The sequence below is a fragment of the Rhamphochromis longiceps genome, linkage group LG1 (genome assembly GCF_057381845.1).
Source record: "Rhamphochromis longiceps isolate RC_006_pf linkage group LG1, R_longiceps_female_GT1.1, whole genome shotgun sequence".
In the NCBI taxonomy this organism is placed as follows: domain Eukaryota; kingdom Metazoa; phylum Chordata; class Actinopteri; order Cichliformes; family Cichlidae; genus Rhamphochromis; species Rhamphochromis longiceps.
Window position 1 is genome coordinate 27794582 of NC_140557.1, and position 26817 is coordinate 27821398.

At 41.5% G+C, this 26817-nt stretch overlaps 5 protein-coding genes across 16 annotated transcripts in view; 2 read left to right on the plus strand and 3 right to left on the minus strand.

The window, feature by feature from the left end:
- LOC146678861 (bromodomain adjacent to zinc finger domain protein 2B-like) overlaps window positions 1–567 on the minus strand; it is a 70490-nt gene extending 69923 nt beyond the window's left edge. For all 7 annotated transcript variants that reach the window (XM_085403889.1, XM_085403904.1, XM_085403895.1 and 4 more), the window contains exon 1: window positions 470–567. The gene's annotated coding sequence lies outside the window, so the exon portion shown is untranslated. The remainder of the gene's footprint in view (window positions 1–469) is intronic.
- Window positions 1–567, minus strand: part of LOC146678862 (uncharacterized) — a 32134-nt gene extending 31567 nt beyond the window's left edge. Inside the window, exon 1 of the mRNA XM_085403915.1 lies at window positions 470–567. The gene's annotated coding sequence lies outside the window, so the exon portion shown is untranslated. The remainder of the gene's footprint in view (window positions 1–469) is intronic.
- The window catches only part of LOC146678860 (uncharacterized), a 112712-nt gene that overhangs the window by 79273 nt on the left and 6622 nt on the right, over window positions 1–26817 (plus strand). The window lies entirely within an intron of this gene.
- Window positions 14105–24163, plus strand: marchf7 (membrane-associated ring finger (C3HC4) 7). 6 transcript variants are annotated; one of them, XM_085403982.1, is made up of 11 exons: window positions 14110–14301; window positions 16035–16249; window positions 18309–18452; window positions 18600–18771; window positions 18992–19183; window positions 19296–20427; window positions 20622–20791; window positions 21958–22061; window positions 22465–22569; window positions 23284–23332; window positions 23469–24163. In XM_085403982.1, the coding sequence occupies exons 2-11, from the start codon at window positions 16058–16060 to the stop codon at window positions 23558–23560; spliced, it is 2352 nt and encodes a 783-aa protein (XP_085260108.1). In that variant the 5' UTR covers window positions 14110–14301; window positions 16035–16057; the 3' UTR covers window positions 23561–24163. The 6 variants fall into 6 exon arrangements, with proteins under 6 accessions (XP_085260149.1, XP_085260143.1, XP_085260108.1 ...); XM_085404001.1 differs by lacking the exon at window positions 14110–14301 and adding an exon at window positions 14329–14505; XM_085404010.1 differs by lacking the exon at window positions 14110–14301 and adding an exon at window positions 14520–14737.
- ly75 (lymphocyte antigen 75) overlaps window positions 23902–26817 on the minus strand; it is a 28004-nt gene continuing 25088 nt past the window's right edge. The window contains exon 35 of the mRNA XM_085403955.1: window positions 23902–26641. Within this exon, the coding sequence (XP_085260081.1) occupies window positions 26469–26641 (173 nt within the window). The 3' untranslated portion in view covers window positions 23902–26468. The remainder of the gene's footprint in view (window positions 26642–26817) is intronic.

The window sequence follows — 26817 nt, forward strand, 5'->3', positions numbered from 1 at the left end:
TAGGCAGCCAAAACAGCCAACAACTGTACATTTTCACGGTTGATAAATTAAAAGAAAAAAAGAACAACACAAACAAAACCACGAAGCTTTCGAAAAAGTTTAATTTCGCTATCAAATTGCGACCGCCGGAGTGAACGGTGCGAGAGAGAAAAGGGAAAAGAGGGACACAAAAGACGATTTCCACTATCAGGTCAACACTCCGAAGAAGGAGAGGAGGAAAAAAACACTTCGTTTTTTTCATAAAAAGGAGAAAAAACTTTAACCAAACGTATCGCTAACGACTACGGGACACACGGACTGAATGAATTACACCGCAACGAGAAAACAGGAAAGTATGTATAAAGCAGTTTACACGAGCTGAAAAAAGCCAAGAAACTAGAAACGAAGCCAAGCGAGCTCTCTCCGTACGCAGCTCATCGCCTGTTCTGTGACGGGGCGAAAACAGCGTCAGTGAAAATAAAACACTTACCTTTTTTTAGTTTCGACACTTTACTTATTTCCAGCGTGGTTTTTTAGTTCAACTAACACTTCGGCTCGGTCTTCTTCTCGCCTCTTTTTTTCCTTGGTCGGTTTTGGTTATGAAAGAGGTCGGGGACGAATGATAAAGAAGGGAATTGGGCAGTAATTGAGTCTCGGTGTGTGAGTGTGTGTGTTAGTTACTAACAGCAGATTGAAGGAGACTCTTCTCAAGGTTTATTCAGCTCCACTTCAAGGAACCGACCTGACGTCAGCTCACTACTGCCACACAAAGAAAACTTATTATTTGTGCAGCGGCCGTAGTAAAGGAAGGATACAGTAATTGACCGTTATTACTTTAAATGCGACATTGTCATTAGGTCCACGGCATGACAGGGATGTAGCGGGAACTTTATTTATGATGTTGTTAGCGCCTTATCCGCTGATGGTGTAAGAAATAAACAAACCTTTAAAAAAATTAAAATAAAATAACTTTTATACATTCTTAACCATTTTAATTAATTACTATAACTTGGATTATAGCTTAAATTTTATGATTTTTTTTTAAAGAAAAGTTGCCTAAATCCTCTCATTTTGTCTTATTTGTGGATTTATTTTGAAAGGTGAAAGATGATTAAAGTTGTAGGCACTTTTAGAATATCGCCAAACCTAATGATAAAGGGTGTTTTTTCTTGATTAGGCAGTATTCAACATAGTTACAGATGATCTATCTGTTTGTCTCTCTTTAAGCCCCCACAAGATGTTACATGATCAAGCAAATACAAGCCAGTTACATAAAGGCTCCAACTTAGGGGAGGCATTTGTGAAACAAAACCAGAAAACGGGGCAGCCCTTCATCGGGTTTGGATCAATACATTGCCTGGCAAAGACAGCCATCTGTGCCTAATTGTATGCTTTACATCCTCTTCTAAACACACAATAAGCAACAGGCTGAACGTAGGCCCTCTGACCCAGACTGGGTTTCCAGACGGGGGAAGATTATTTCATTCAACTGGAAAACAACAAGGGGGTGGGGTGGAGAGGTGGTGGTGGGGAGTTTTTTTTTTGCAGATGGAGTGGGCAACTGTTCTTATGTGCCCCACCCTGATGAGGATGAGGATGGGTCACAGCAGAGCTGACTGGTGTGTGTATGTGTGTGCGCGGGTCTGTCTCTCTTGCTGCGTGTCACATCACCACTGGTTGTATCCATTTTAACAGGTATTATAGTGGATTAACAAACTGTTCACTGTTAGTTTATAGACACCTCATAAATCACACACAAACAATGAACTCATTGTTAGCAGAGTGATGGAGTATTGGTTTACGGGCACATTCATATTAATGCTTCATAAACATTATAAATGACCATAAATGTATCCTGATTCCTCTCTCGCTCTCTCTCTCTTTCTCTCTCCCTTTCTTCCTCTCTCCCCCACCCCCTCCGTCTTTCTCCTCTCTGTTCTTATGTCACAGCGTCTAAAAGTGTCACCCCAGTGTTTTTGATGCTATTGCAAGAATTGCAAAGATGTTACTCAGAAGTCAGTCATTTTTAGGTGTAATATTAAAAGAGAGAAAAAAGAAAGGTGAGGTGGTGTTCAGGTGGAAGATCCGATACGGCATTCACTCGAGTTTTTGGAGGATGGACACAGAACCCCTTATTCAGCTTGTGGTGTGCAGTTAAAGCCATTTCATAAGCGTGCTCTCCATGTTCTTTGGTCATTGATTTTTTTTCTCTCTGCCCCTTTCCATTACCTGTTGAGATTGGGGGGGGGGCTCTTCTTCAAACACACACACAAACACACTCTCAAAATCCTCTCTATCTGTCTCTCTAGCCACTGGCACCCTGGTGTATTTCTCCATCTCCTCCGCCTCCTGTAGCAGGAATGACAGGCCATGAGGAATGACAGTGGCTGTGTTTGTCATACAGTAGCAGCAAGAAGCAAGGATTTTTAATTGCATTGGAGAATCTTCATTAAAGAGAGCACATGGGGGCGGGAATGGTGGGCTGGGGGGTGGGGTGGCGTGTGTGCTGGTGGTGGGTGGGTGAGTGGGGGGGCACTCTGAGCATCGTCATTAGGAGAAGGCGCTAGTAGCATAGAAGGGTGGGCCCTCTTTGCATGCACACTGAGAATGCCTGCCGTACCTCGGTCATTTGTAACATAATAAGTGCCAGCACAATGACTGCAATGCGAGAAAGCACACCACAGGGAAGAGAAGGGGGAAGGGAGACAGCATGTCTGTCTAAAAGAGGGACTTTTTTTTTTTTTGTCTTGATTAGAAAGTATAATGAGCCACTAAAGAAACAGGAAAAAAAAGAGGATCTCTCCTGAGACTGATGGAAAACAAATTAATCTGGTGATTTAAATTTAATTATTATTTTTCTATTAGTCCAGCATGCAAAGACAGGGACAGCCATCACAAGCGAGGAGCTGTGCTTGCATTTATTGATTTTCGCCCAGACACATTCAGGGAATACAGATTGCTCTCTTCCCCACACAATCCGCTATGTGGGATTCCATTAACACGAGAAGCTTCCAGCAACTCTGAGATGTTTAATTTGAACATCATAAATGGAGCTTAAAATAGTGTTCACACACAAGAAAAGTGGCCTAAGGATGTCTTTTTATGCAATTGAATTAGTCCTCACTTATTGTTGTGTCCTACATAATAAGTATTAAATAAACACCCAATAAATTAAATTAAGACAATGTTCTGCTGTATGAAGTGAATCGAGCGCTATTGTTCCTCCCTGCCTCCGATTATCTTGCACTGCTATAACAGTTGAGTTTAATTTAATCTTTTGTTTTGGATTAATGTAAGAACCCTGCAACCGGACAGTAATTACTCTTCCCATCCGTGCAGGATCCTCTCTTTGTAGCATCCTTTCAATACATCAGTGGTCTTGAGCACAATGCTGTGTGAGATGTAATGATTTGAAAAGTCAATGATTTGAACCGCCTGTGCGATTAAAGCACAAGGGACCAATTTTTGGCTGCTATATGTAGAATATCTGTGTGTGCACCTCAAGTAACACTCATATTCCCTGGCTGGCATAAAAATTCAGCAGTTACGCCACGTGAGCGCTGTTATTGATTGCTATCTCTTACCAATAAAGGTTTATCAGAGATATTCTGAAAGCCTCACTATAGAGCTTACGGTATATGGGAATCCACATCCATCAATGCATGACCTTCAGTGCCAGAGACACCTACAGAAAAGGATGTTACAGGTGTTCTCATCCATCCCGGTGTCAGCTTAAGGAAATCCTGTGCTTTTACTTGTACACAAAACTTACCCCAAAAGTGATTTGGAAGATCAAATAAATGTTTTCCTTGCAAGGTTGACTGAAATCCCCACACAGTCTAAATGAGTGCACTCAGAGAGTGTTTATTGTGGCGAATGTAACTGAGCAGAACCCTCTGTTGCATGATGTAATACACAGAAGGGAGAAATCATCATAATAGCAGAGTAGTAGAGTGACTCATTCGTTGATGAGGTACATTCACACTGTCATTCACTGAGGAGATGCAGTCTGTGTGCACATGTTGTCAGTGTGTGACCGATAGAGAGAGAAAGAGAGGAGAGAGAGATAGCATGTTCCTTTTCTGGGAATGAGGAGTCATTTGTGCCAGGAAAAGTGGAGAAACAACTCTCAGCTCCACGGTGATGCATCTCTCCATGAAGAATGAGATCACAAGCAAATGTCACCCCAACCTGAGCAAAGCCAAATGACCTTGAATCAAATAAAAACATCTTCACCCGCGTCACTGTGTACACACGCCACACAAAATGTCAGCAGATTTTCCATTTGCTAAATCTGCGCCTAAGTGCAGGGGTTTAGCTACGGTAATCAACCCAGTACTTTCCTTCAAGTCCATATGAATATCGCCCTGGAGAAACCCTGCTGTTAAATACAGCTAACTGCAGTCGACCTCCTAGTTTTTATAATTTCATCAACGTGAGAACAGCATTTCCCCCTCCAATCATAAGGCCACTAATGACACTAAGACAGAAAAGAAGGGAAAACAGATGTGCACACTAAAAACAGGCGTTACTTGCGTCCTGCGACTGTAAGATTTCTCTTGTTTTCTGCATTTTGTGACAGATGAAGCGGAGGGGGATTTTTCAAGGGAAATGACTTTCACAGTTGAAGGAATTTCAAGCTTCAGTGCCTTGCTTTATCATAGTTTACATATAACTAGCTTTGATTTCTGTCCACGGCAGACATATCTTTGACAGCTGAGCATACGCTGATAGATAACTGACTGGTGCACTTGCCGTTGTTCTGTTATTATTTTAAGTCAGGATTCAGTGTTTTTCCTCTTTTCTCTGACCTACATAGAAAGCCCAATATTAGTTATAGTTTTGGTACACGTCACACAGTTTGTCTTGTGTCTAATTTTCTTACTACAAAGTTTACACAGCCTTACACATAAATGCACAAACCTTACTTTAATAATGTACGATTAAAAAAATAAAATAAACCAGGAACATTATTGTAATTCCACAGAGACTTTTTTTAAAATCACCTGCTAGTGATTTGTAACTGAAAGCTAAAGCTTCCTTTCATGAGATTCCACTCAAGTGCTAATTCCTGTGAAGCTCTCGGTTCATATTGACAGACGTCACTGTCATCAGATTCAACAGTGTTCAGCTTCTGCATGCAAAGCGCTTTGTTTTGTTTCTCTTTAGGCAGTGACTTTGACAAGTTTGATTTGGCAGATTTACCTGAAAATTTTAGATCAAAGCAAGGAAAATAAATTTTTTTTTTTTTTTTTTTACACTCCACTGTATTTAAGCTGGAACTCATAATTAATGTGAAAGGAGCTAAGCTTCGTGCTATGTGATTTAATCTATTTAGTGCAAACACTTACTTTTGGGACAAAGCAAAAAGTCACAAGAAATCAGCACCTTTTTTAAATGAAGATTATGCAACATTGTGCAATGCACTTCTGGCATTAAAAAAAATATGAAGACATAATCATTGCAGTTTTGGCAGTGTAGCGTCTCTCACACTATCCAGAAAATTACACAGTGGAAAGAGTCAAGCTGAAACTGCCAACTGTCAAAGTTTTTTTTTCTTTTTTAATTGTGAAACTGGCTGGTTCCTTTTATTCTGGAAAAAAAAATCCAGAGAGAAACTTCTCAAATCTTTGAGTTTATCTCGCAGATGTAATTTGATCGGTGTAAGCGTTTGTGCGATATGGATTACTGTTTTGTCAACAGGCTGAGTTTGGTTCGCACGCACCGCAGCAAGAAAACAATATGTCAAACGTGGCTCATTCGCCCCTTTCATTTGCTCCACATTCAGAACAAAACAAGATAACGATAGACACTTTTGTAAATATCTATAAATATATAATATGTCTCATACATATTTGGTGTGACTGCAGTTATGTCTCATGCCTAAATCATGGAATGAGCTGCCTGACACACAAGTGCTTTCAGGACCTACATGTGACCACATCTGAAGCATTCCTTTTAAGGACGAAATACCTCTGTGTATCTTGGTGTGGAAAACTTTAAGAGACCATATTTGTGGCTTCAGGCTTCAGTCTGTCCTCCGTGTTGGTCTCCTTTACCTTTTCTTGTCGCCTCTCTGGTATAGAAATAAAAGCACAAAAACAAATCCGGTGTGCTAAAATGCTACCTTCAGGTTATTTTAAGACCCTAACATCTAATTTAAATACAGCAATAACGTCAACGCATATCACATGAGCTATTTTCAGGTGGTATGTGTCAAGGTCTTCAGAAATCCTGACACCGAATGAGCTTTCATTTTCATTCCAGGGGTGTGTTTGAACTACATAAACCCTTAAGAGCTGTTATAAAATGTGTGAGAAAAAAAGAAAAAGATAGATCCCCTTCCAGGCATAATGTCCACATAACCATGGCTGGCCGGCAACAGTGCTCTTTTTAATCAGCAAATGGATAAACAAAGACAAAATGTTTTGGAGAGCGGGCTGTGGTTTTAGTGTTTGGAGGAGTTCCTGTTGCTTGTGATGTCACACGTTTGCTGTTGTTTGTCTTAAACATCAGAGAAATGTGTGGCTTTACAATTTTGATGTCGCAACATGCGACACGTGAGAGTTGCTAATTGAGCCATTTTTCCCATAACAACATCCATTAAACTTATTGAAGAAATTTCCTACTTTAGGACTTTATTTTCACATTATTTCAAAGAAAATCAACAATAAACCATGCAAAAGACAAAACAAGTTAACAGCCATCACTTGAGTGATAGATATAGTGATAGATAACGCACAGACATACATAGAGAGAAGAGCTTTTTGAATTGGTCACATACTTCGAGCACATTTTACACTGCGGTTGATATATTTTTGGCGATTTCTCCGTAAGAACATCTTTAATGCCTCAGAGAAACAAAATCTTGGTTTGTGTGCGTCATGCACCGATATCTGCCTTTGAGCCTGATTGCTCAGTGTTTTAGAGGACTTCATCCAAAACACTGAGACACTGGGTGTAAAAATACACCTCTAATTGTGCCCAACAGCTTACTCCAATTCCCAACTTTTCCTCAGCTCACAGAGCCTTTATTATTGTTTATTTTTTAAATTGAAAATCAAAATAGAAAGCTTCAAGACTACATCTGTAGTTCAAGAATTTCTGCGTGCTAATAATTAGTGAGCAAATGAAATGACCTTTAGGAGGGGAAAAAAAATCCCCAATTTTCTTTATAAAAAGCCAGATGCTAGAAAAGAACTTCAACAATCAAGTGTAAGTTATGAAGTGTAAGTCGGTTATAAAATGCAAGTAAGATGTGGAATGCTAAAGTCAAAAGGTGATAACATCTGTCGGTTCATCACACCTGCATGTTTGAAAGTTTTGCTATGAGCACAAAAGGTCAGTGAACCCTTAAAGCATGGTGGCGTCACTATGATGTAAAAATAAAACCTGCATTTTGACTCCGCATTGATCTGCTTTACTATACCGATACAAATACGCATCAAATACCTTCCAGGATCACAGTTAGTTTAGCTTTAACACTGAACACACACTCAGACTACTATTCTGTTAATCCTACCTTGCATGTTTGTATTATTTTATCAGAGTCTCGCTTACGTTCCTCAACAGGCTAAATGAATTATGCAGCTCACGTGTTTATACTTAGGTGGAGTCTACCACAGATGGGCAGGAGTAGTCATTAGTTACTCAATAGCCATAAATGCCGAATTCAAGCTTGACGTTATTGAAAGCAAACAGGCAGGAAGCACATGCACAAGTAGTGAGGATATGTCCACAGAAGAGTAGGCTGAATAAATAATTCACTTGCAAGGCCCAGACAAGGAAAGGAAGCCAAACGGTGCCCAAAACAAAGGACCGCGAGGTAAAAAAACACATGCGCAAACCTTCGTCGGCGAGCTCAAATTATGCATGTGTTGATGAGCATGTGCACTTAGACTTAGGTGGGCCTGTGGGGGTGGTCTTAAGACGGATGCAAACAGGCCCTGTGTTAATTAACACTGGCAGGCCGCTGTTCCTCCTGGCAGTGTGCAGGCAGACATTCTGGCCTGCCCTCAGTGACGCCTGGTCAAAAATAGGGCACCACACAGCACAGTAATGATCACAATGGTGACATCATCGTTGCCTTCAATGTGCTCTCCCCTCAGTGCTCTTTTGAACAAAGAGCAGCAGGCATGCAGAGAGCGAGGCAGATGTCACTTTGTGTCTGGGGAACATTAAGAACAACAAATGTTCTTGGAGTTCTCGGTGAAACCTCTGCGTGTTTTTTGTGTTCGTGTGGGGTTAAATTTGTATTGTTGTTATTTGTCTGGTTTTTTTGTTGTTGTTTTTTTAAAGATTTTGGTAAAAGTCCCAAACTAAATCAATGACGTGTAAGGTTTTTTTTTGTTGTTGTTTTGTTTGGCATTGGCGTTTTTTTAGCATATGATGTTGTGAATGCGTGCGAATTAAAATAAAAGGCCTGTTCTCGCTAATTGGTGAAGAGCATGCTGAGAGAAGAGTGTCCACAAATAGCATACAAGTATTTTTGATGTTGCCCCCACAAAACATGTGACCTAAAGTGCTAACACATGTGGCCTTGCTTCCCCCCCCTATTGTTACTGATCTGTTCAGACGTCTGGCAGTGTGTGTGTGTGTGTGTGTGTGTGTGTGTGTGTGTGTGTGTGTGTGTGTGTGTGTGTGTGTGTGTGTGTGTGTGTGTGTGTGTGTGTGTGAACTAGGCTTTTAAAGCACCTTAAATGCAGCCTACCATCACCTAAAACCAGGCAAACTCTGATGAACTAAATGCAGTTTGGCTGTTTTCCAAATTGTCATTAAATTTGTCACAATTCTTTATGTGGTTTTTGTGTGTGGGAGGGGGGGGGGGGGGGGGCATTCTAAATAATTTCCCAGTTTTAGAAAATAACTTCTTAAAAACTTTCTGATTCCCCCTCTAGACAGCAAGATAAGGGTGTGTGCTTATCAGTTTGTTTGTGTCTGTGAATCCAGCTTTTCATTCAGGCTACAGGGGAAAAAAATAAAATAAACAACAACAACTCAGAAACCTTGGCCTGCATGTTTCCTCCAAGAGGTTTCTCAGAAGGCAAGGACTCTTGCTCTTTGTGCTCTTGACGACACTGGGCTTGCATTGTGCAGTCCTCCTATAAACCAGCCTTTGTGGTGTCCACAAACAGAGGCACAGAACAAGAGAGAGGGAGGAAGGGAGAGAGCACGAGGGAGAGAGAGCGAGAGAGAGACAGGAAACGGATTCTCAAGACCTGGACGAGCCGTGGGAAAAGAGGGGTCTTGTAGAGGAAAAGCAGAAATGTCTCAGGACATTCCTTTGCGATTACACAGTGCTGGACAAATCCAGACATTCTTGCAGTTATTCTGTGCCTTAATTCTCCAGTTAAAGTCAGTCTTATGAGGGGAGTGTAAACATCTGCATCTCCATATTCCAGCAGATGTTGTTAGACACTGTTAATGTCTTTGAGCACTCTGAATTCGACAAACACAGTCCGGAAGAAACCTGAGGCGGAGACCCACCGTCAATTTGTAATAATAATTTGCATTTCCTTTCTACACCATGAAACTTTGATGTTGCACCAGCCTGTAGCGCTGGGTAAAGAACGAAGAAAAAGAGCAGCTCACAGAGACAGGTAAGTATCCATCTCATATCCACTGCACACACATAAGAGGATTCAAGAAAGAGGAGGGCAAATCTCAGGTTACATGCATGGGATCTGAAAGAGTTAGCTGCCCCCAGTGGATAGAAAGCATGTTCCTCCCTTGTCACAGCCACCATGAATGAGAAACAGCTCCAAGGAATGCTCCATTATCATCCTATCAGCAGCACTGGGGGGGATGAAGAGCTTCAAGTCTCCCTTCACTTAGCAGTGTGCAGAATCACGTGTGCGAAGGAGCAAAGTGGGGAGAAGGTAGGGGGGACACTGGCCTACAGACCTTCGACTGGGATTGCGAGGCCTCCTCCCCAACTCACCAGACCTTGCACTTTCTCATTTGTCTAGGTCAGGCATCCTTTTTGTCAGCAATTAATCTGCAGCTCCACCCTCCTATATTTATCCCTTTCCCTATATTTATCACTGGTTCTCCTTCACCTCTTGTTCAGTTGGCCTTGGGCAGATTTACACTTGGTTTGATCACTGTTCACCGTTGTACACATGCAAGCAATAATGGATTGCTGGGCCCTTTAAGCGCTACATTTTACCGGGCACGACGAGCATCTTGTTGACCTTCACATTATTATGCATCTGCTGTGCAACAATGCTCCCACTCTGCTCCACGCTGACCTTCCTGGACCCCCCACACACTTAACACGAGTCCTGCGCTCGTGATTTTAAATGAATCTTACGCAAATGCAAAAAAAAAAAAAAAAATAAGCAAAAGAAATAAATACAATTACCTCATGGTACAAAACAAAACGAATAAAAAAGGTTTGTGTTAAGGCTTATCTCTCATCAGTGCTTCCTGAGGTCTACTAAATTAGACGTGAGTTAAAAGTATGTAAATCATTTGAATGCTCCTAATCCTGGATTTACTGTGATCCACAATGCCTTTCAAAGCAATTATTCAAATCAATCTAATTAAACCGGTTGAAATTGGCTTTAATTGCCTCCCTGACTAAACAAACACCAAGTTATGGCATACAAACAACAGCGCAGTTCAAAGAGGCCATGGAAGAAAGTGTGAGCTACAGCGCCCCTTAGTGGTTATTAGCTGCCTGTGTGGCTTTCATAATGACGTCAGCCCCCTCTCTCGCTCTCTGTCCGTGCATCATGCGTGTGTATCTCCAAGAAATGATCAACTCTGAAGTGATGGAAACACGACTGTAACTGTATATTTGGGTGTTTATATAAGTGTGTGTGTGTGTGTGTGTGTGTGTGTGTGTGTGTGTGTGTGTGTGTGTGTGTGTGTGTGTGTGTGTTACCTCAGCTGTAAAGTAAAGCTTTCAGGCATTGGGAGTAAGTGATGTTTAAAATAACAATTTGTCCAGTACCTTATTAAAATGTACTGTTCTTTATAATTACCCACTTCCTTCTGTGCTCCAGGTAAACAAGAAAATCAAGCTCAAATTCCATCATACAAATGCATGTAAGTGGATCTCAAAGATAAGGAACCCAAACATACATGTAAAAAGAAAGTTTTCATTTGGTCGTATGCAGTCCTCTGAAAAAAAGTCCACCTTTACTGCTTACATATGAATTAAGAGGGTAAGTAGTAGCCATGTGCTGATAATAAAATGCACTTGATCACAGCGGGGAAGCTTATAAGGACATTTGCAAACAATATGAAGTCTGTCATTCCACAGTGCAAAAGATTATTCACCAGTGAAAAATATTCAGGACAGCTGCCAATCTTCCAAATTCACTTCAAGGTCAGATCGTGCAATGCTGAGAGAAACTGAAAAGAAAAACAACAGCTACATCTCAGACTCTACAGGCCTCTGCGGGCATATTAAATGCCCAGAAAAATTAGAAAAAGACTGAACATGTATGGCTTGTTTGGAAGAGTCGCCAGGAGAAAGCCGCTTTCCCTAGAAGCATGGCTGCACAGCTTAGGTTTACAAAGTTGCATCTGAACAAACCGCAAGCCTTCTGGAACAATGTCCTTTGATCAGATGAGACCAAAGTGCGGATGTCTTTTCTTAGTGCACATAATGCATGTTTGGATAAAATCAACCACAGCACATCAGCACAAACACCTCACAGCAACTGTGGTGAAGGAGTAATGCAAGGACCTGGGCACCTTCCAGTCACTGAATCGACCACAAACTCCTCTGCATTCCAAAGTATCCTAGTCAAATTCGAGGCTATCTGTCCAACAGCTAAAGCTTGGCTTAAACTGGGTCACGCAAAAGGACAATGATTTCTACAACAAAACTACAACAGAATGGCTGAAAAAGAAAAGAATCGAGGGGTTGAAATTGCCTAGTCAAAGCCCAGACCTCAACTCATCTGAAATGCTCAAGAGAGCTGTGTATAAACAAATGCCCACAATCTCAATGAACTGCAGCAATGCTGTAAAGAAAAGTGGGCCAATTTCCTCTGCATTGCTGTGAGAGACTAATTAAGTCATACAGAAAATGACTGCACACAGTTATGTGAAAATGTTGTTATTCACAACAGATTAACATTAGTCAGCAGTCAATAAGCTTTATAACAGCTAATACTAACATTTGGGTGTCAAACCATCAATTTAAAAAGATCTCAAGAGACATATTCCTATATAAATATAACTACCCAGTCAAAAGGAATAATCAGAAAGAGCCTTGGCCATAAAAGCCAATCTAGAACTCTGTAGAATCAGGTCCAGATTTCCTTTTGTGGAGGTGGAAGAACATTACAGAAGGACAACTGTTTGTGCATCACTCATTCCAGTCCTTAGTTAAAACCACGTGTCAGCACACTGGGTATTTGACAGAAAGTAATTAAATGACTCTCAGATCACGAAAAGCAAAATTCCCAGGTCTGGAGACACAAAAAACTGACCTATTTGACCCTTATTCCCATCATTATGTGTCAAGGACACTAGGCAGTGAGTATCAGCTCATCAATACCTTGCCAGAAGCCAAACACAGTGGTAGGGGTATCAGACTGTGAGGTTACTCTTCTGTGACATGGACTGGGAGACTGGTGAGGATAAAATGTGCATGCAGTAAAATATATGTCAATCTTAAGTGAATACCTGTTTCACAGTACTCGGGATTTAAGAATTCAAAAAAGGTTATACTTCATCAACACAACCTGAAAAATACTGCTGTGGAAACACAGGAGAGGATTTCAGCAAACTCCTGAATGCTAACACAACTCAACACTACAGTGTCAGAGTACCTGAACCAAAACAGAGCATCTCTGAAGAGACCTGCTTATCCCTGTACACTGACACGCTCCATCCAAACTGGTTGTGTCACGTGCACTTCTGAAAATCCCTTTTCCTCCATCTGCCCTGCGATTCTGCCCGCTTCATCTCCAACCCCTGCTCTCCACTTCTTGTCTGCGCCAAAGCTCCTCTGTCACTGGAACAAACACAGCACACCAACACTCAGCTCTGCTTCCCCCAGATAGACTTAACTTTCTGTACTCTCTTTACTCTGCTGTGCCTAGCTCCCCCCTACCCCCACCCCCCTTTCCCTGCTCCATCTGCCCCAGACTTATGCCCAGTCTAAATATTTCTCCAGCAACCTTGCCACCCTCACTTAAAAATAAGCCAAAGTTTTCTTGCAACCATGCCTCCCATTGTCTGTCTGCTTCGTGGCTTATTAGTTTAGGAGAATGGGCTCGAACAATAGTGTTGTGCAATACTCCAAATTTTGGTATCAGTCCGATATTGGCTGGATCTGGAAATTACGCCCCTGGATGAAACAAAGCATCGATCCTATCACGCCAGTATGGTCCAATACAAATACCAGCGTTGGTATTGATACCATCCATATTTGCATATTAATCAAACAATTCAACAAGCTGGAACTAGGATTGCTCCTTAGAACTTTCCCCAGTGAAAGCACTTTGTTTTTGCTTTGTCACTGTGGACCACTCTGTGTGGACCAAGAAACATACATTTCCGTCATTTCTGAGATGAATCTGAAAGGATGTTAAAAACTTGTATGATATGGAGATCTGAAATATTGTTCATTTTTTCTTGACCCTGCCTTGTCTCAGACGTGAAATGGAGATGGAAACATAATTGATGCAAAAACACTTAATTACAAGCAGAAGAAATCATGAGTTAAGTCAGCAGCATTAAATATTAAAGGCTAAAGTGCTCATCAGTCATAACTGCTGAATGATCCCTAGTTGAAACTTTTTTTACAGCGGTATTAGTGCTTTAACAGCATTTTAACATTACTGATTGATTTGTATGGATGTCATAAACAATGGTGTACTGTCTTTAATCATTTATTTATTAATTCATTTCTATTTTTTTCTATGTGCGTCTTAATTTGTAAAGTAACTGTAAACAGATTTTAAGAAGTCTGCTTTAGTGAAGTAAATCTCATTATAAGTAGAGAGAAGTCGTTACATCAGTCTGAGCACTAAAACATTAAAAACAGGACTGAATTGTCGGCCACACGGGGGTGTTGTTCGGCTCTGCCTGGATACTTTTGACGTTACAAAGTCGCACCAGGTTTGATTTAATTAGTGCCATAAATACTCTTGTGTTCTTCTCAGGCCGCACAATTGTAGCTGGCTCAGAGGTGGCAGAAAAAAAGGGGGTGGATGCAGGTGGATGCTCCAACAACCACCTAAAAACAACCTTTCAGTCAGACCACTCCCTCCGGGTCACGGTAAAGTCACTTAACAGTCTGCGTCGACAGCAGACGCCATCGCTCCTGTTGTGCGAAAAGCAAGCTTGAAACTAAAGGTGAGGTGGGAATGTTTTGGGAATTTAGCTGACGCAACCTGGCGTTTAAAACGTAAAAAGAGGGAAGAAGAAGAAGAAGAAGAAGCAGAAAAGAAGAAGCGAGTGACTGTCGTGAAGTGGGGTTTATGGGGGAGCTAAGCAGCTAGCTTCGAAGCTAACAGGGCTGTCTGCTGAGTCGTCGGAAAACAGCAGCTGAACTGCTCGGTAACCGAGTCTGAACGACTGCTAGCGAGATAAACAAGATTTGTAAATAGCCAGCGACGGCTAACCTGCTAATGTAAACACGGAAAGTGACATCCCTTTTAACCCGGGTGTTGGTTAAACTGCTAACGTCGTTTGTCGTGCAAGTGCAGCGGAATGTAATAAGTTGGTGAAGACAATTAGCGACGCGGAGTTCCGAGCATCCAGCGTAAATGGAAATACGCGGCAAGCGCAGGTTAACGGAAATTCATGAAAGTTTGAATGCTACTTATCGCACAGCTAAAGCTAAACGGCTGTCAGACGGCTAACTATTAGATGGATTAAGGGTTTTGGTGGCGAGGAGGGCGTTCCTTGATAAATTCAACAAAGCAAGACGTCAAGCAGTCGGGGTTAGTCATGGCTCATCTCGAAAACACAGGCCGCTGCCGAGTCTGTGCAGCCACACGATTGTTTAAATTCTTTGGTAGGGTTGTGGTGACTAATGAGGTTTTGTCGACGGGTGTTGGGGTTTCAGGTCCTCATTATGCTAGTTCCCCATTTGTCCAAAAACGTAACCTGCAGATAAGTTAGCCATAAATAAAGCGAGGGCCTTGCTTATGCAAACGTATTAAAGACAGATTGGGGGGAAATCCAGCTAAACTGCATTGCCTTTTAATAGGATGCACCTTCACGCTTTTTTTTTTGTCGTTGTTGTGCAAAATTTGCAGAAAGTTCCAATGTTTCTGCTTTTAGGCTTCATATTTATTTTGGACTGTTTTGGGGATTTCAGTGGGAGTTTTACTAATTAATCTGTTTAACAGGTTTCAGTGCTGTGTTTTGGTTTCAATGTTTTTGTCTTCTGGCCTGATTTACTGCCCTTCATTTCGGACCTGACAGGCTGCTGGCTGGCTGTACTATCTGTGACCACAGGTGCTGTAGCTAATCTCAGTGTCAATACCAGGAAGTAACTCATACTGTACAAGTTTATGCCATGAAGGCTCGACTCTGTTTTTAGGTCGGCTGGTACATCTAGAGTTCAGCTGGTGCTGAAAGTTGCGTTAAAAAATGTAAGAGTAATACAGTTTATTTGGCTGTGCTCACTGTGCTGCTGTTGTAATGGTGTTTAATAATAAATGAGTGTCTTATAAGTGTTGCAGAGCATCTTGTTTGCTTAGAGGCTCAGCTCACAGTGCTGAATTGGCTCCTTGGTAGTATCATGTTCCTGTAACAGAGTTCACAGTCCTTAAGATAGGCACTGTGTCTTTGATACCAAGACCAGGAAGTGGCTGGGTGGTAAGTTTTTAGTGTTTACAGACACACTGTCACATGTGCTCCATCAACAAATCAGAGGTCTTGCAACACCACCCGGCACAGCATGGTTGCTTAACAGATTGAAGTTGCAGGCCCTTTAAAAGTTTGTGCTGAGAGGTGTGGACTTCATGTCCTGTCTTGTGTTTAGGTGGAATAATGGGCACTTGTGAAAGGAAGTTAACATTGAAAAGACATCTGTGGTATTACAGCAACAATATCTCTCTCTTCCCCCCCCCCGTCAGCTTTATTTTCAAGGCAATCCACAATGGACTCGAGGTCTCGCAGGCTTCCGTTTTGTCTGTCCAGCTCAAGGTCGTCCTACATATCCAGTCCTGCGCATTCAACAGTCCCATCCTCATCGCTGGGCTCCAGTAGACTATACAGCAGGGAAACGGTGCTGAATAATGACCGCTTCCCAAGGGCGTCATCGTCTTACAAGGCAGATGTCGACAAACAGGTAGGTAGGCTGATGGCACAGCAAAAAATGGCTAATGCAGGGAATCGTACACTTCATTTTACGCCATGCACACCCCCTTCCAGACCTTTTGCTTACAATATGTACAGCCAAGTGCTAAGTTAAAGAAAGAACCTGAATTCTTGATTGCTAAGTGAGGGGTGATTACGTTATCGGTTGTATTTTGCTCTCATGGTTTGGTGCACTTAGGGAGTCAGCAGCTTTTACCCTATGAAGTACTTCTCTCTCTCTCTGTGTGTGTGTGTGTGTGTGTGTGTGTGTGTGTGTGTGTGTGTGTGTGTGTGTGTGTTATTATTTTATTTCTTTGAATACAGCAGTTAAATGTCACCATTTTATCCCAATTGGGTGAAATTTCAGCGGGAAAGCTGCTGGTTTAAAATTGGATACAACGATCGGTTACAACAGCAGCTGCTCCTAAAATCTGCCTCCCTACTCTCTCCTCTACTACCTGGGGCTCTAGTGAGCTGCCTTTCTAGCGTATTCCATGGCATTCAAGTCAGCTCTTTTTCTCACAGGTTCCCTTTAGTGCATGATCCAAACTACGTTTAACAGTAGTGCAACAGGAGACACTCTGGAGGTCTTTTTATAGGGTAGCCTAGATTCCTTGACACATGATGTGCGTATTTCAGTCCCAATGCTCGTCAAAGACCATCTCAAAAGAGAGTGTTACTATTGGCTCTGGCTGTGTCTAGCTTTTGTTGTTTTTTTTTTTTCTTTTTTCAAGGGACTCTTGGTGCTTTCACCCTACAAACTACCTTGTGTATGTTAATGTTATTGCTCATGAAGCGAGATAAGCAATCATTTCAGTTAACATTCACTTAAATCTGCACAAGTTCTTCTTCCAACCTAAGACACATGAACATGTTTTGTTAGCCTAAAGAAAGATTGTTAAATTTTTTTTAAAAAGGGTGTTAAAGCGGACATGAATACATTCTCATTTTCTTTTTTTGGCCTGTCACTTCAAACTACTTGAGTCATTGTCCTTCCTGTATGAGATATCTAAAGGCAGGCTGTTGACATGTAGGTCTGCTCACGTTTGTCTTCCTTTTCAGTTTAGCACTAAGTTTCTTATGTCTGATTTAGACTTCTACAGGAAATTGCATCATAACTTGCGATGTAACCAGAAACCTCTTTTAACCTTATGCCACAACCTTCCACATAGGGCTGTTCGATATAATGATATGTATCGGATGACAATATAAAAACATCTATCGTTTCATTTCACGCTATCGTTTGTTTTGTGGTGTCACAAAATAAACTGTTTACGGCAATATTTTTTCACAGTTTTGATGGTCACTGTAGTGGCTATAATTTCTTAAAGATCTCTCTTTCTCTTATATTTAATATGACCACACTACAGATGGACAAGCGCCTGTTTTTAGCAACAACGACGGTAAAACCATTGCGTGTCCGCTTGTTTATTTTCCACATAAACCTTATGTGGAAAATTACATCTGGACGTCCAGATGAACAGAATCAACTTTTGGAGATTTACTTACCTGGATGATTGAGCATGCATCAAGACTCCCTTTCACAATAAAGCTCAAGATCCTGTTGAGACTCTTCAAAATAAACGGAATCACGTGAAAGAGTATGCAGAGTATTTATGGATGAGAAGCAAAAAAGAGCCGTCAGGTGCTAAAAAATAAACCTTAGACAAAAACGGTAGAACAGGCTTTTCCCCGCAGCACGCCGTGTAATAAATACTCACAAAGAAAACGGCGGCCGTTACAACTTAAGTCTAAAAATTTATAGTATCATGTATCGGTTAAAACATTCGACTAAACGTAGGGTCAACACTGCCAACACAGCTAAATGGGATGGAAGGTTGCGGTGTAGAGTTAGAAGGGGTTTATGGTTTTGACATAGATTTCCCACCAATATCTAAATCAGGGATTAACCTTTAGATAAAACACATATGTATACACATGTGTATATATGTTTGTGCTGCTAGAGCACAAGTTGCGAACCACTCATCAAAACAATGCGCAGACAATGGTCTAACTAATGCTAAAGTTATTTACCTTGTCTCCTTTCAAAGAGTTCTCGTCTCCTGAGCTCGACAAGAGACTACAGTAACTCTGACAGTCGCTCCAGTAGCTGGAAGTTGCCCTCTCTGACATCGTCCAGCAGATCGCATGATTGCCAGTGGGCCGATTCCTCTCTCAGCAGCAGGAGCAAACTGGTACTGATGATGTTCTGTGCCATTTTCTAACAGCAGGTGCAAAAAAGCAGCCTGGTTAAATGTATTTTCTGAAAGACTGCAAGGTAGAGGACTGGTGAATGCTATTGAAGTATTTTATTCTCTGATGTTTGCCTTCATTATTTCCAGACTGACTCTGAGGCGAGGTTTGGGATGCGCTCGGGTATGTTGAATGCCGTTGACGATGGTGACTCTAAAAGGGCCAAACTGTCAAGCACCAACAGAGGAATTTACTCAAGAATGGCCAGCAGTTCAGTTACAGGATCCACCTACTCCAGTAATGGGCTTAGCAGTGGCAGAGGTACGTTATAGCAGTTCACGGTGCTGTTTCCTCATTACCAGCTGAAAGTAATACAAAGGCTATGAAGTAAAAAAAGAACCTAGCATCATGATGGCGAATAGGAAAAACAAATGTGAAATGAAAGAAACGTTGCATTCAGGGAGAATTGATTAAATTCTACTTCCCATCAGCATTAATTTGATTTGGAACATTTGTATACCCTCTTTCTTAAAATGTATAGGAGAAAAACCAAATGACTCTCTTGATTCTTCGTGGAGCTCATGCCGATTACTCTCACGGTCATCATCGTCATCATCCTCTTCATCTTCCAATCCTTTATTGTCCAGAAGAGACCAAGAGACAAAGAATGAGCCCAGTCTCTCAGGTTTGGGAGAAAGAAGAGTTAGGACGCCTGGATTAGTTTCCTCATTATGTAGGCTTCGTTTTTCTTTCTTTTCTTTTTTTTGGATAATTTGAACACATAATACCCTGTCGACTTGGCGCCAGTCTTACACACACTACTCTTTTCTTTACCCTTGTTTCAGATCACACAGACCGGGTGACCTCCACATATGCACAGGGAGCTCGTCCTAAAGAAACTTCCTACTCTCCCTCATCGTCTTCTTCTACTCGAGAAAGCTCCCACTTGAATCACCACTTCTCCTCTTCTCACGGGACTTCTCCTCAGGTGCATAACTTCAGGAACAGAAGCGCAACCCGTTTTTCGAATGGCTCATCAACCCTCAACTCATCTCAGGAACAAACGGAAAGGCCCGAATCCTCCTCTCATACCACCACCTCTTATTCCTCCAACGCCCCCTGGTATGCCACTCCCGTGCCCAGACCAGAGCCTACGCTGCCGAGGCCGATCCCTGAAGGCGCTGAACCGGAGAGCCGTCGCTCTACACGCCGCCTTTTGTCCCGTCTCTTTTCACGACGCTCCAGCCAGGACTCTTCAAGCGGATCTTCCAGTGTTCGTTCAGTTGATGACGACAGCCCGTCAACTGGTGGGGAGTCCGTGGACAGCGATGAAGGAACCAGGATGTCTAGTGTGGACCCTGATACTGGAAGGTCAATCATGGGTAGCCTCAGGAAAAACAGAGCAGATCTCAGCTCTATCCAGGAAAGCAATTGCAGTGACTATCACAGTGGCCTGCCTCGACCACGAATGGCGTCGTGGAGAGAGCCTGGTGTCAGCAATGGAGGCGGCAGCGGCTCCTCCTGGCTTTCTTCCTCCTTCCGAGGCCGCTGTCCTCCTCTCCTCTCTCGCCTCAGAAGGCATGCCAGGGATGAAAGCACGCAGTCGACCGTGGCCTCAGAAGAAGGTTACAGACGGCCTCAGCGTTTACTGAGAAGGTGGGATGATCTTGAGCTTAAAACCTCACAGGATGATGGAGACGATGATAATGAAGAGGATGAAGAGGAGAATGAAGAAGAGGAAGGAGCAGTTGGTTTAGAGGCCTTTGGTGCTGGGCGTACTTATACAATCGAGAATGAAACATTACCTGAACTCGAAGATGCCTCAGTTGAAATTTCACCACGCCGTAGAGTCAGGGTGTATGAAAACATTTCAGTTTCTGTTGGTCCTCTGGGTGGGGCTGAGAGCCAGTCTGACGACCAGAAAGAGAAGAACATTTCCAGTAGGGATCAAGAGAAGCTGCGCAAGATCAAAGAAAGGTAATGGCTTTTGATCTGTCTGTGCATGACTGATCTCACTTATTTTGTAGTGATCAGTGTCAGATCTTTAACACGGCTCTATTTTCTCAAGGTGTTTATCAGCAGCTCTGTGCTAATTAATTCACTATGTAAAACAGAAAAAATTAAGTTATACATTGTATCGAGTAGATCTGAACGCCCTGTTTCCTGTTTAGACTGTTGCTGGAGGATTCTGACGAGGAAGAAGGTGATCTGTGCCGAATCTGCCAGATGGGGGAGGAATCTTCATCAAACCCTCTGATTCAGCCGTGCCGCTGTACGGGCAGTCTGCAATATGTCCACCAGGAATGCATCAAGAGGTGGCTTCTCTCCAAAATTGGCTCAGGTAATCACAGGCTTCTCATATGGGTGCAGCTTTTATGAATAAATCTGTGAAGGTTCTCAGTCATCCAGGTCATCGTAGTCAAAGGAGCTTGCAAAGAAAAGCGTCTGGACTTCTTTAAGTTGCTTGAAGACGTTTCACCTCTCATCCGAGAAGCTTCTTCAGTTCTAAGGTCAAATGGTGGAGAGTCCCAGATATAAACCTAGTGGGAGTTTCCCCCCACAGAGGGACAAAGGACCCCCTGATGATCCTCTAATCGCCTGAGCCAAGGTGGGAAACTGGGTGTGGGTCCCAATCAGCCAGAGTTTCGGGTGTGTTCATTGTGAAACCTGGCCCCACCTTATCATGCGAATTCCTGAGGTCAGATGGCCCAGGGTGTGAGTGGGCGTTAAGGCGTCTGGGAAGGGATCTCAAAACTGGATTATAGATGGCAGAGAGTTGGTGTCGTAAACCCCCGCCTCTGTTCAAAGATGGTCACTCACAGTGGACATAGGTGGCTTCTTTCACTCCTCTTTCAAACCATCTGTCCTCTCTGTCCAAAATGTGAACATTGGCATCCTCGAAAGAGTGTCCTTTATCCTTAAGATGCAGATGGACTGCTGAGTCTTGTCCTGTGGAGGTGGCTCTTCTGTGTTGTGCCATGCGCCTGTGAAGTGGCTGTTTGGTCTCACCAATGTAGAGGTCTGAGCATTCCTCGCTGCACTGTACAGCATACACCACATTGTTAAGTTTGTGTTTTGGCGTTTTGTCTTTCGGGTGAACCAGTTTCTGTCTGAGCGTGTTGCTGGGTCTGAAATGCACCGGGATGTCATGCTTGGAGAAAACTCTCCTGAGTTTCTCTGATACACCGGCTATCATCCCTATGTAGCCGAAACTCTGGCTGATTGGGACCCACACCCAGTTTCACACCTTGGCTCAGGCGATTAGAGGATCATCAGGGGGTCCTTTTATCCCTCTGTGGGGGGGTTTCTCTCACTAGGTTTATATCTGGGACTCTCCACCATTTGACCTTAGAACTGAAGAAGCTTCTCGGATGAGAGGTGAAACGTCTTCAAGCAACTTAAAGAAGTCCAGACGCTTTTCTTTGCAAGCTCCTTTGACTTTTATGAATAAAGTGTCTCATAATTACTACTTTCTGTCTTTTCTTTTGTTTTTTCCTTCCTGCTCAGGTGCAAACCTCGAAGGCATCACAACGTGTGAACTCTGTAAGGAGAAGCTGCGTTTGAACATCGATAACTTTGACATTCAGGAGCTGTACAGGACGCATGTGCAAGTGAGTTATTTCACCTCACTTGGAGGAAAAAAATCAGAATTTCCAAACCCAAAAGCTCTAATTAAAATGAATAAAGAAGCAGTTTTCATTTACTGTGACTGTTTTAATTAATTATGCAAATGTATTAATAACATAATCAAGGGGTTCTCTGCCCTTTTTAATTTGAGTGGATTTAAAACATGTCATTGTACCGAGTTTAAAAAAACAAACAAAAAACCCACAAAGCACAATGAGTGCTGGTGTAATTGAAGTGATTCCTCTGTTATGTTTGCTGCAGTTGGATCTGAACAAAGTTGAACTATGTTGGATTAAACACAGACAAGCAGCATTGAAGCTGCTCTTGGGTTTACCTATTTCAGTATGCTGGGAAAACGCCCTTACAAGTGTTTTTCATGCTCTGCAGTCTGAATATGACGAGTTCATCAGTAGCGGTCTCTACCTAGTGGTCCTGCTACATTTCTGTGAGCAAAGGTTCTCAGATGTCCTCGGAGCGGTCGATACAGCTGGGGTGAGAAACCGAACAAATTCACCTGTGGTGTTTATTAGCTTGAACGCTGAAAGACTAATTTATTGTCCAATTATGTTAGAGCACAGCTATAAGAAAATGCTTATGAACCTGTGAGGATTTCTGCTGTGATTTTAATCAAAGAAAACATGCTGCTGTCATCTGAGTCAGTCACAGACAAACACAAATTCATCCAGACTAATCTCACACAATGATTTTTTTAAAGCATCTGGTCCCTGATTCACAGAAGCAGTCCCAAAACAAGACTCTGCCTTCACTGTGCTTCAGTTAGGATGAGCATTTGTTGTGATGGGCCAAACATAGGGATGCCGAGTTTAACATTTATTCCATCTGTGCGTATAACGGCTTTGGCTAGACTATGGGAGAAGCTAATTAGATGTTACTATGAACTTAAAAAAAAAGAAGACACATAAATGTGTCTTAAGTCTTTTCCACATTTTGATAATGAATGTAATATTTGGTGTGATCTTTTACATGATACCCACTCCTCAGTTATCTTTTGATGGCCATCCAGATAACCAATGAAAGTTCACAGGGTTCACAAATGTTTTCTTGAATTTGAGCAGCACATTGAGTTTGCCCATTCGCTGTGCGCAGTTGAGCAAAAACACTTGCACAATTTCAAAAATGTTGAAGCGATGAATTGTGGCTGACTTGAAATCTTGAAAAGAGACGCATCTTCCCTTTCTCACCTAGTTATTCAACCTGGTGAGAATTCTTCATGAACACATGGACAATCTTGAAAGTATGTTGCTCTTCCCTTTTGTCGCAAACAAGCTTTTGTCTGATTGTTTTTGTCTAAAGCTACCAGCTTTGTGTTGACAAATGCATGAGGGATCTTTTGTGGCTACATAATTTGACTTGATGTCTGTGGATTGCAGTTCCCCATGGAGAAAGTGACGAGGAGGTGCGAGACAACAGACCGTCCATCGAGTTTTCGGACCTGGATGACGATCTCGAAGAGGAGTACTAAATATGTGGGAAAGAATAAAAGTAGGTCAGACGATCTGCAGTTACAGGGCTTCTCATTCCAGGGGGCTCACCAGGTTTCACACAGGCTTTGACATCTGAAATGCAACAGCGGCTACAGATACCAAGTGCACAGAACATGTCTCGACTTTTCTGCAGATATGCAAACTTGGAATGAATTAGTACAAAATATTTAGGTTAATACCACTATATTTGTTTCCCTGAGAGTGCACTTTAATTCAGTTATAATTCAATTAAAATGCAAGTTTTTTTTCTTTTCTCTTTTTTCAAATTGTTATACCACAAGTGCTTTAATGTTGAGATGAAAAAGCAGAAATAGAATGGGACTGTGGTAACAAGTGATATGTACTTGGTGTGATGGCGAGTGCGAGCTTTTGGGGGGAAAAATAACAATAATAATAAAAAATATTCTTTTGTGTTTTTCTCTGATTATTTTTGTTTCCCAGTTAGGAATAGGTTAAAAATAGAGAAGTGGGGGGCGTACAAGGCAAGGACAGTTTGTCAATGGTGTATCATAATTTCTTTGTGTATGTACACATCTCGTTTAATGCTTCTAATTTTGGGAATAAAGAATAATTGCACACTTCCTTACTTTCAGTCCTCTTTACTATCAAGCATGAGAAACTTTTTTTTTTTTTTTTTTTTTTTTTTGGTAGCTGTGTTGCAGGTGAAGTGCAGGGACGTTGGATCCTGGCAGACTTCTAGATGAGGGTCACTTACAGCAAAGCTTCTCTGTTATCACAGCTAGTGGTAAATTGCAGCATACAACTGCACACACTGCTCGTATGGGATCACCCTTAAATGAGTGTTTTCATATCTGCCATGTTTGGGAATTTAGTGACAAATGGCAGCATGCTTTGACTTTCCAAGTGTTTTATTTTAAAAAGATCTTTTGGCCATAATTCATAACTACATGTTTAAAGCTCACTGTGACATGAGGTTCTGGCCCAACCGTTTACTTTTCTGCCTGTTTCTCATCACTATAAATTAAGAACAAAAGAGAAGACTGACCCTTAAAAAAAAAAAATCACATTTATTTATTGAATTGGAGATATCAAAATCAGCCACACCTTGGCATTGTTGATTCTTTAGATCTTGAGGGGTGATTCAAGACTTTTCCACAGTGCTGTATTTGAAATTATTTAAATGATTTGTGGTGATGTAGGGATTTTTATCCCATACTGTTCCAGACTAATCAAGAACTGTTGGCGGAGATGACACAAGCTATAGCATTTAAAAAGATCTCTCAGATGATTGGGAAGACCGGATAATTATTTTAGAAAAGGGCACAAATCTACGTCTTTATTTGGAGGACATGTCACAAGGTATGGAGAGATCTTTGTTTTGTAGCAATGGCCATGTTTATGTTTAGTCTGCCTGATGAATGCATGAGCGATGACTGGAAGGACAGTGTATGGTTTCATGTGTTGTCTTCTTGTGATGATACGTCCCTTCCTCTGTATTTTGTGTGTTTGAAGTATAAATAAACTAATGGTAGTGGCCACAATGGTAACTGAAAAATAAAAGCCATTGAAAGCGGTGCATTTTATTGGAAGCATACCTGATTTGAGCTGATAAGTTTGAGCAGCAATGACATGAAAGTAAACAGAGCAAAAAAACCATTTGGTCTGCAGTTTGATATAAAGAGAGGTTAACAAGCCACACGGAAGCAGTTCTTCTGGCTTTTAACATTCAAAATGAGTCAGAGCATCTTTGGTTCATTCTCAGTAATAAACACATCACTTATTTACAGAGCATTTACAAGAAACAGCAGTGCAATCTCGATTGCAAACATAAAAAAAAAAAAAAAAACTCTTTCCAAAACTCACTGTGCTTGAATTTGGGAGCCGCTTCTCCACAAGGTATTAAAGTGCGTTCTTGGTCAGTAGTCAAGTATATAGTATAGTCAGAGCTATATTAAATATAATTAAATTAAATGAGTCTTAAGATAGGAGAGTATCCTTCAAAGCTTATCAGTAGGATTAAGATTTTTTTTTCAAATTCCTTTTTGCCCTTACACTAATAAAACCATTGTTAGACATGAATACATGTTTATAACAATCTTAAGTTTTGTTAAAATTAAACTAGATCATGTTTGACTGCGTTTTAAAGTTAAAAACAAAACACTAAAAAATGTTATTTTAAAGTGCAGTCAAACTAAAATACACATGTATTTTCTTAGGCCAGTGTTAATTTGTCAAACCAATCAGCTTTCAATACAGCTGAGTTGCAGTTGGCATAAAACAAACCCCCCCCCCCCAAAAAAAAAAAAAAGATTCAAGATCCACAGCCTTTAGTTTCCCTGTTTTGCTTGAAGACAAAAGTACAGGGGACGTGGCAGTGTTATCTGAAATACAATCCATCTAGATACAAAAACGCTTGAAAGAAAACAGGTTGTTACTGTATTTTCAGATGACCCGTGCTTTTAAAAATCATATTCATATACTGACACCCCCTCCCCTCCCACACACACACGTAAATCAAACAGTAGATTATTGGTTAAAAGCACTTTTGTGAATGTTTGAAGTCACTCATGCATCAGTGCAATTTTAGCTGTTAAGGCTGCAGGTTGCATATGTTTGTAAAGCATCTGAAAATCCCATTTTTATAATTGAAATAAAAAATTTAAAAAAGACCAAGAAGAATAAGCCCACCCATTAAAATTAAGTATACAGTGCTGCTCTTATTAAACACAATGTGAACCCAAATTAAGAAACTGATTGGGAGATATTCACAAATCTCAAACAATATTTACAACTTCACACGGAAAAAAATTGGCTTGAGAAAGATAAATAAATAATTTAAAAAAGAGGAGGGTGGAGATTACATTAAAAAAAATCACTTGTGGCAGACATATCAATACTTCCTGAGGCTGAAAACTTGAAGCAGGCTCAGTCTGCATCAATTATACTGGTGGTGTCCATATCGTCTAAGGTCCTCTCGTAGCGGACGGTAGAAGGGAAGTGGGCTCGTTTTTTCTTGTAGATGACAAAGCCGAGGGCTAAAATGAGAGCGATGAGCGCCACGATGAAGAAGCCCAGTGCCACCGGGGAGCCTGCAGACTCTGAGGAACAAACGTTAGCACATCATCAGCCCAAGTCCAAGAGGCAGCGTGTTAGACACAAACTAAGTTCAAAAAAATGTTTCAACTAAAACCTCCTGTTATTACAGGTTTTTTAGTGTGAATTAATTTTACAGCAAAATAAAATGAAGAAAAAGTGAAAAAGTCGCCGTACTTTC

Excerpts from the sequence above, each read along its gene's own strand:
- marchf7 (XM_085403982.1), top strand. The coding sequence starts at position 16,058 with ATGGACTCGAGGTCTCGCAGGCTTCCGTTTTGTCTGTCCAGCTCAAGG. Across the intron at positions 16,250-18,308 it reads AGGCAGATGTCGACAAACAG|AGTTCTCGTCTCCTGAGCTC; the intron begins GTAGGTAGGCTG and ends CTCCTTTCAAAG. Across the intron at positions 19,184-19,295 it reads TGGATTAGTTTCCTCATTAT|ATCACACAGACCGGGTGACC; the intron begins GTAGGCTTCGTT and ends CCCTTGTTTCAG.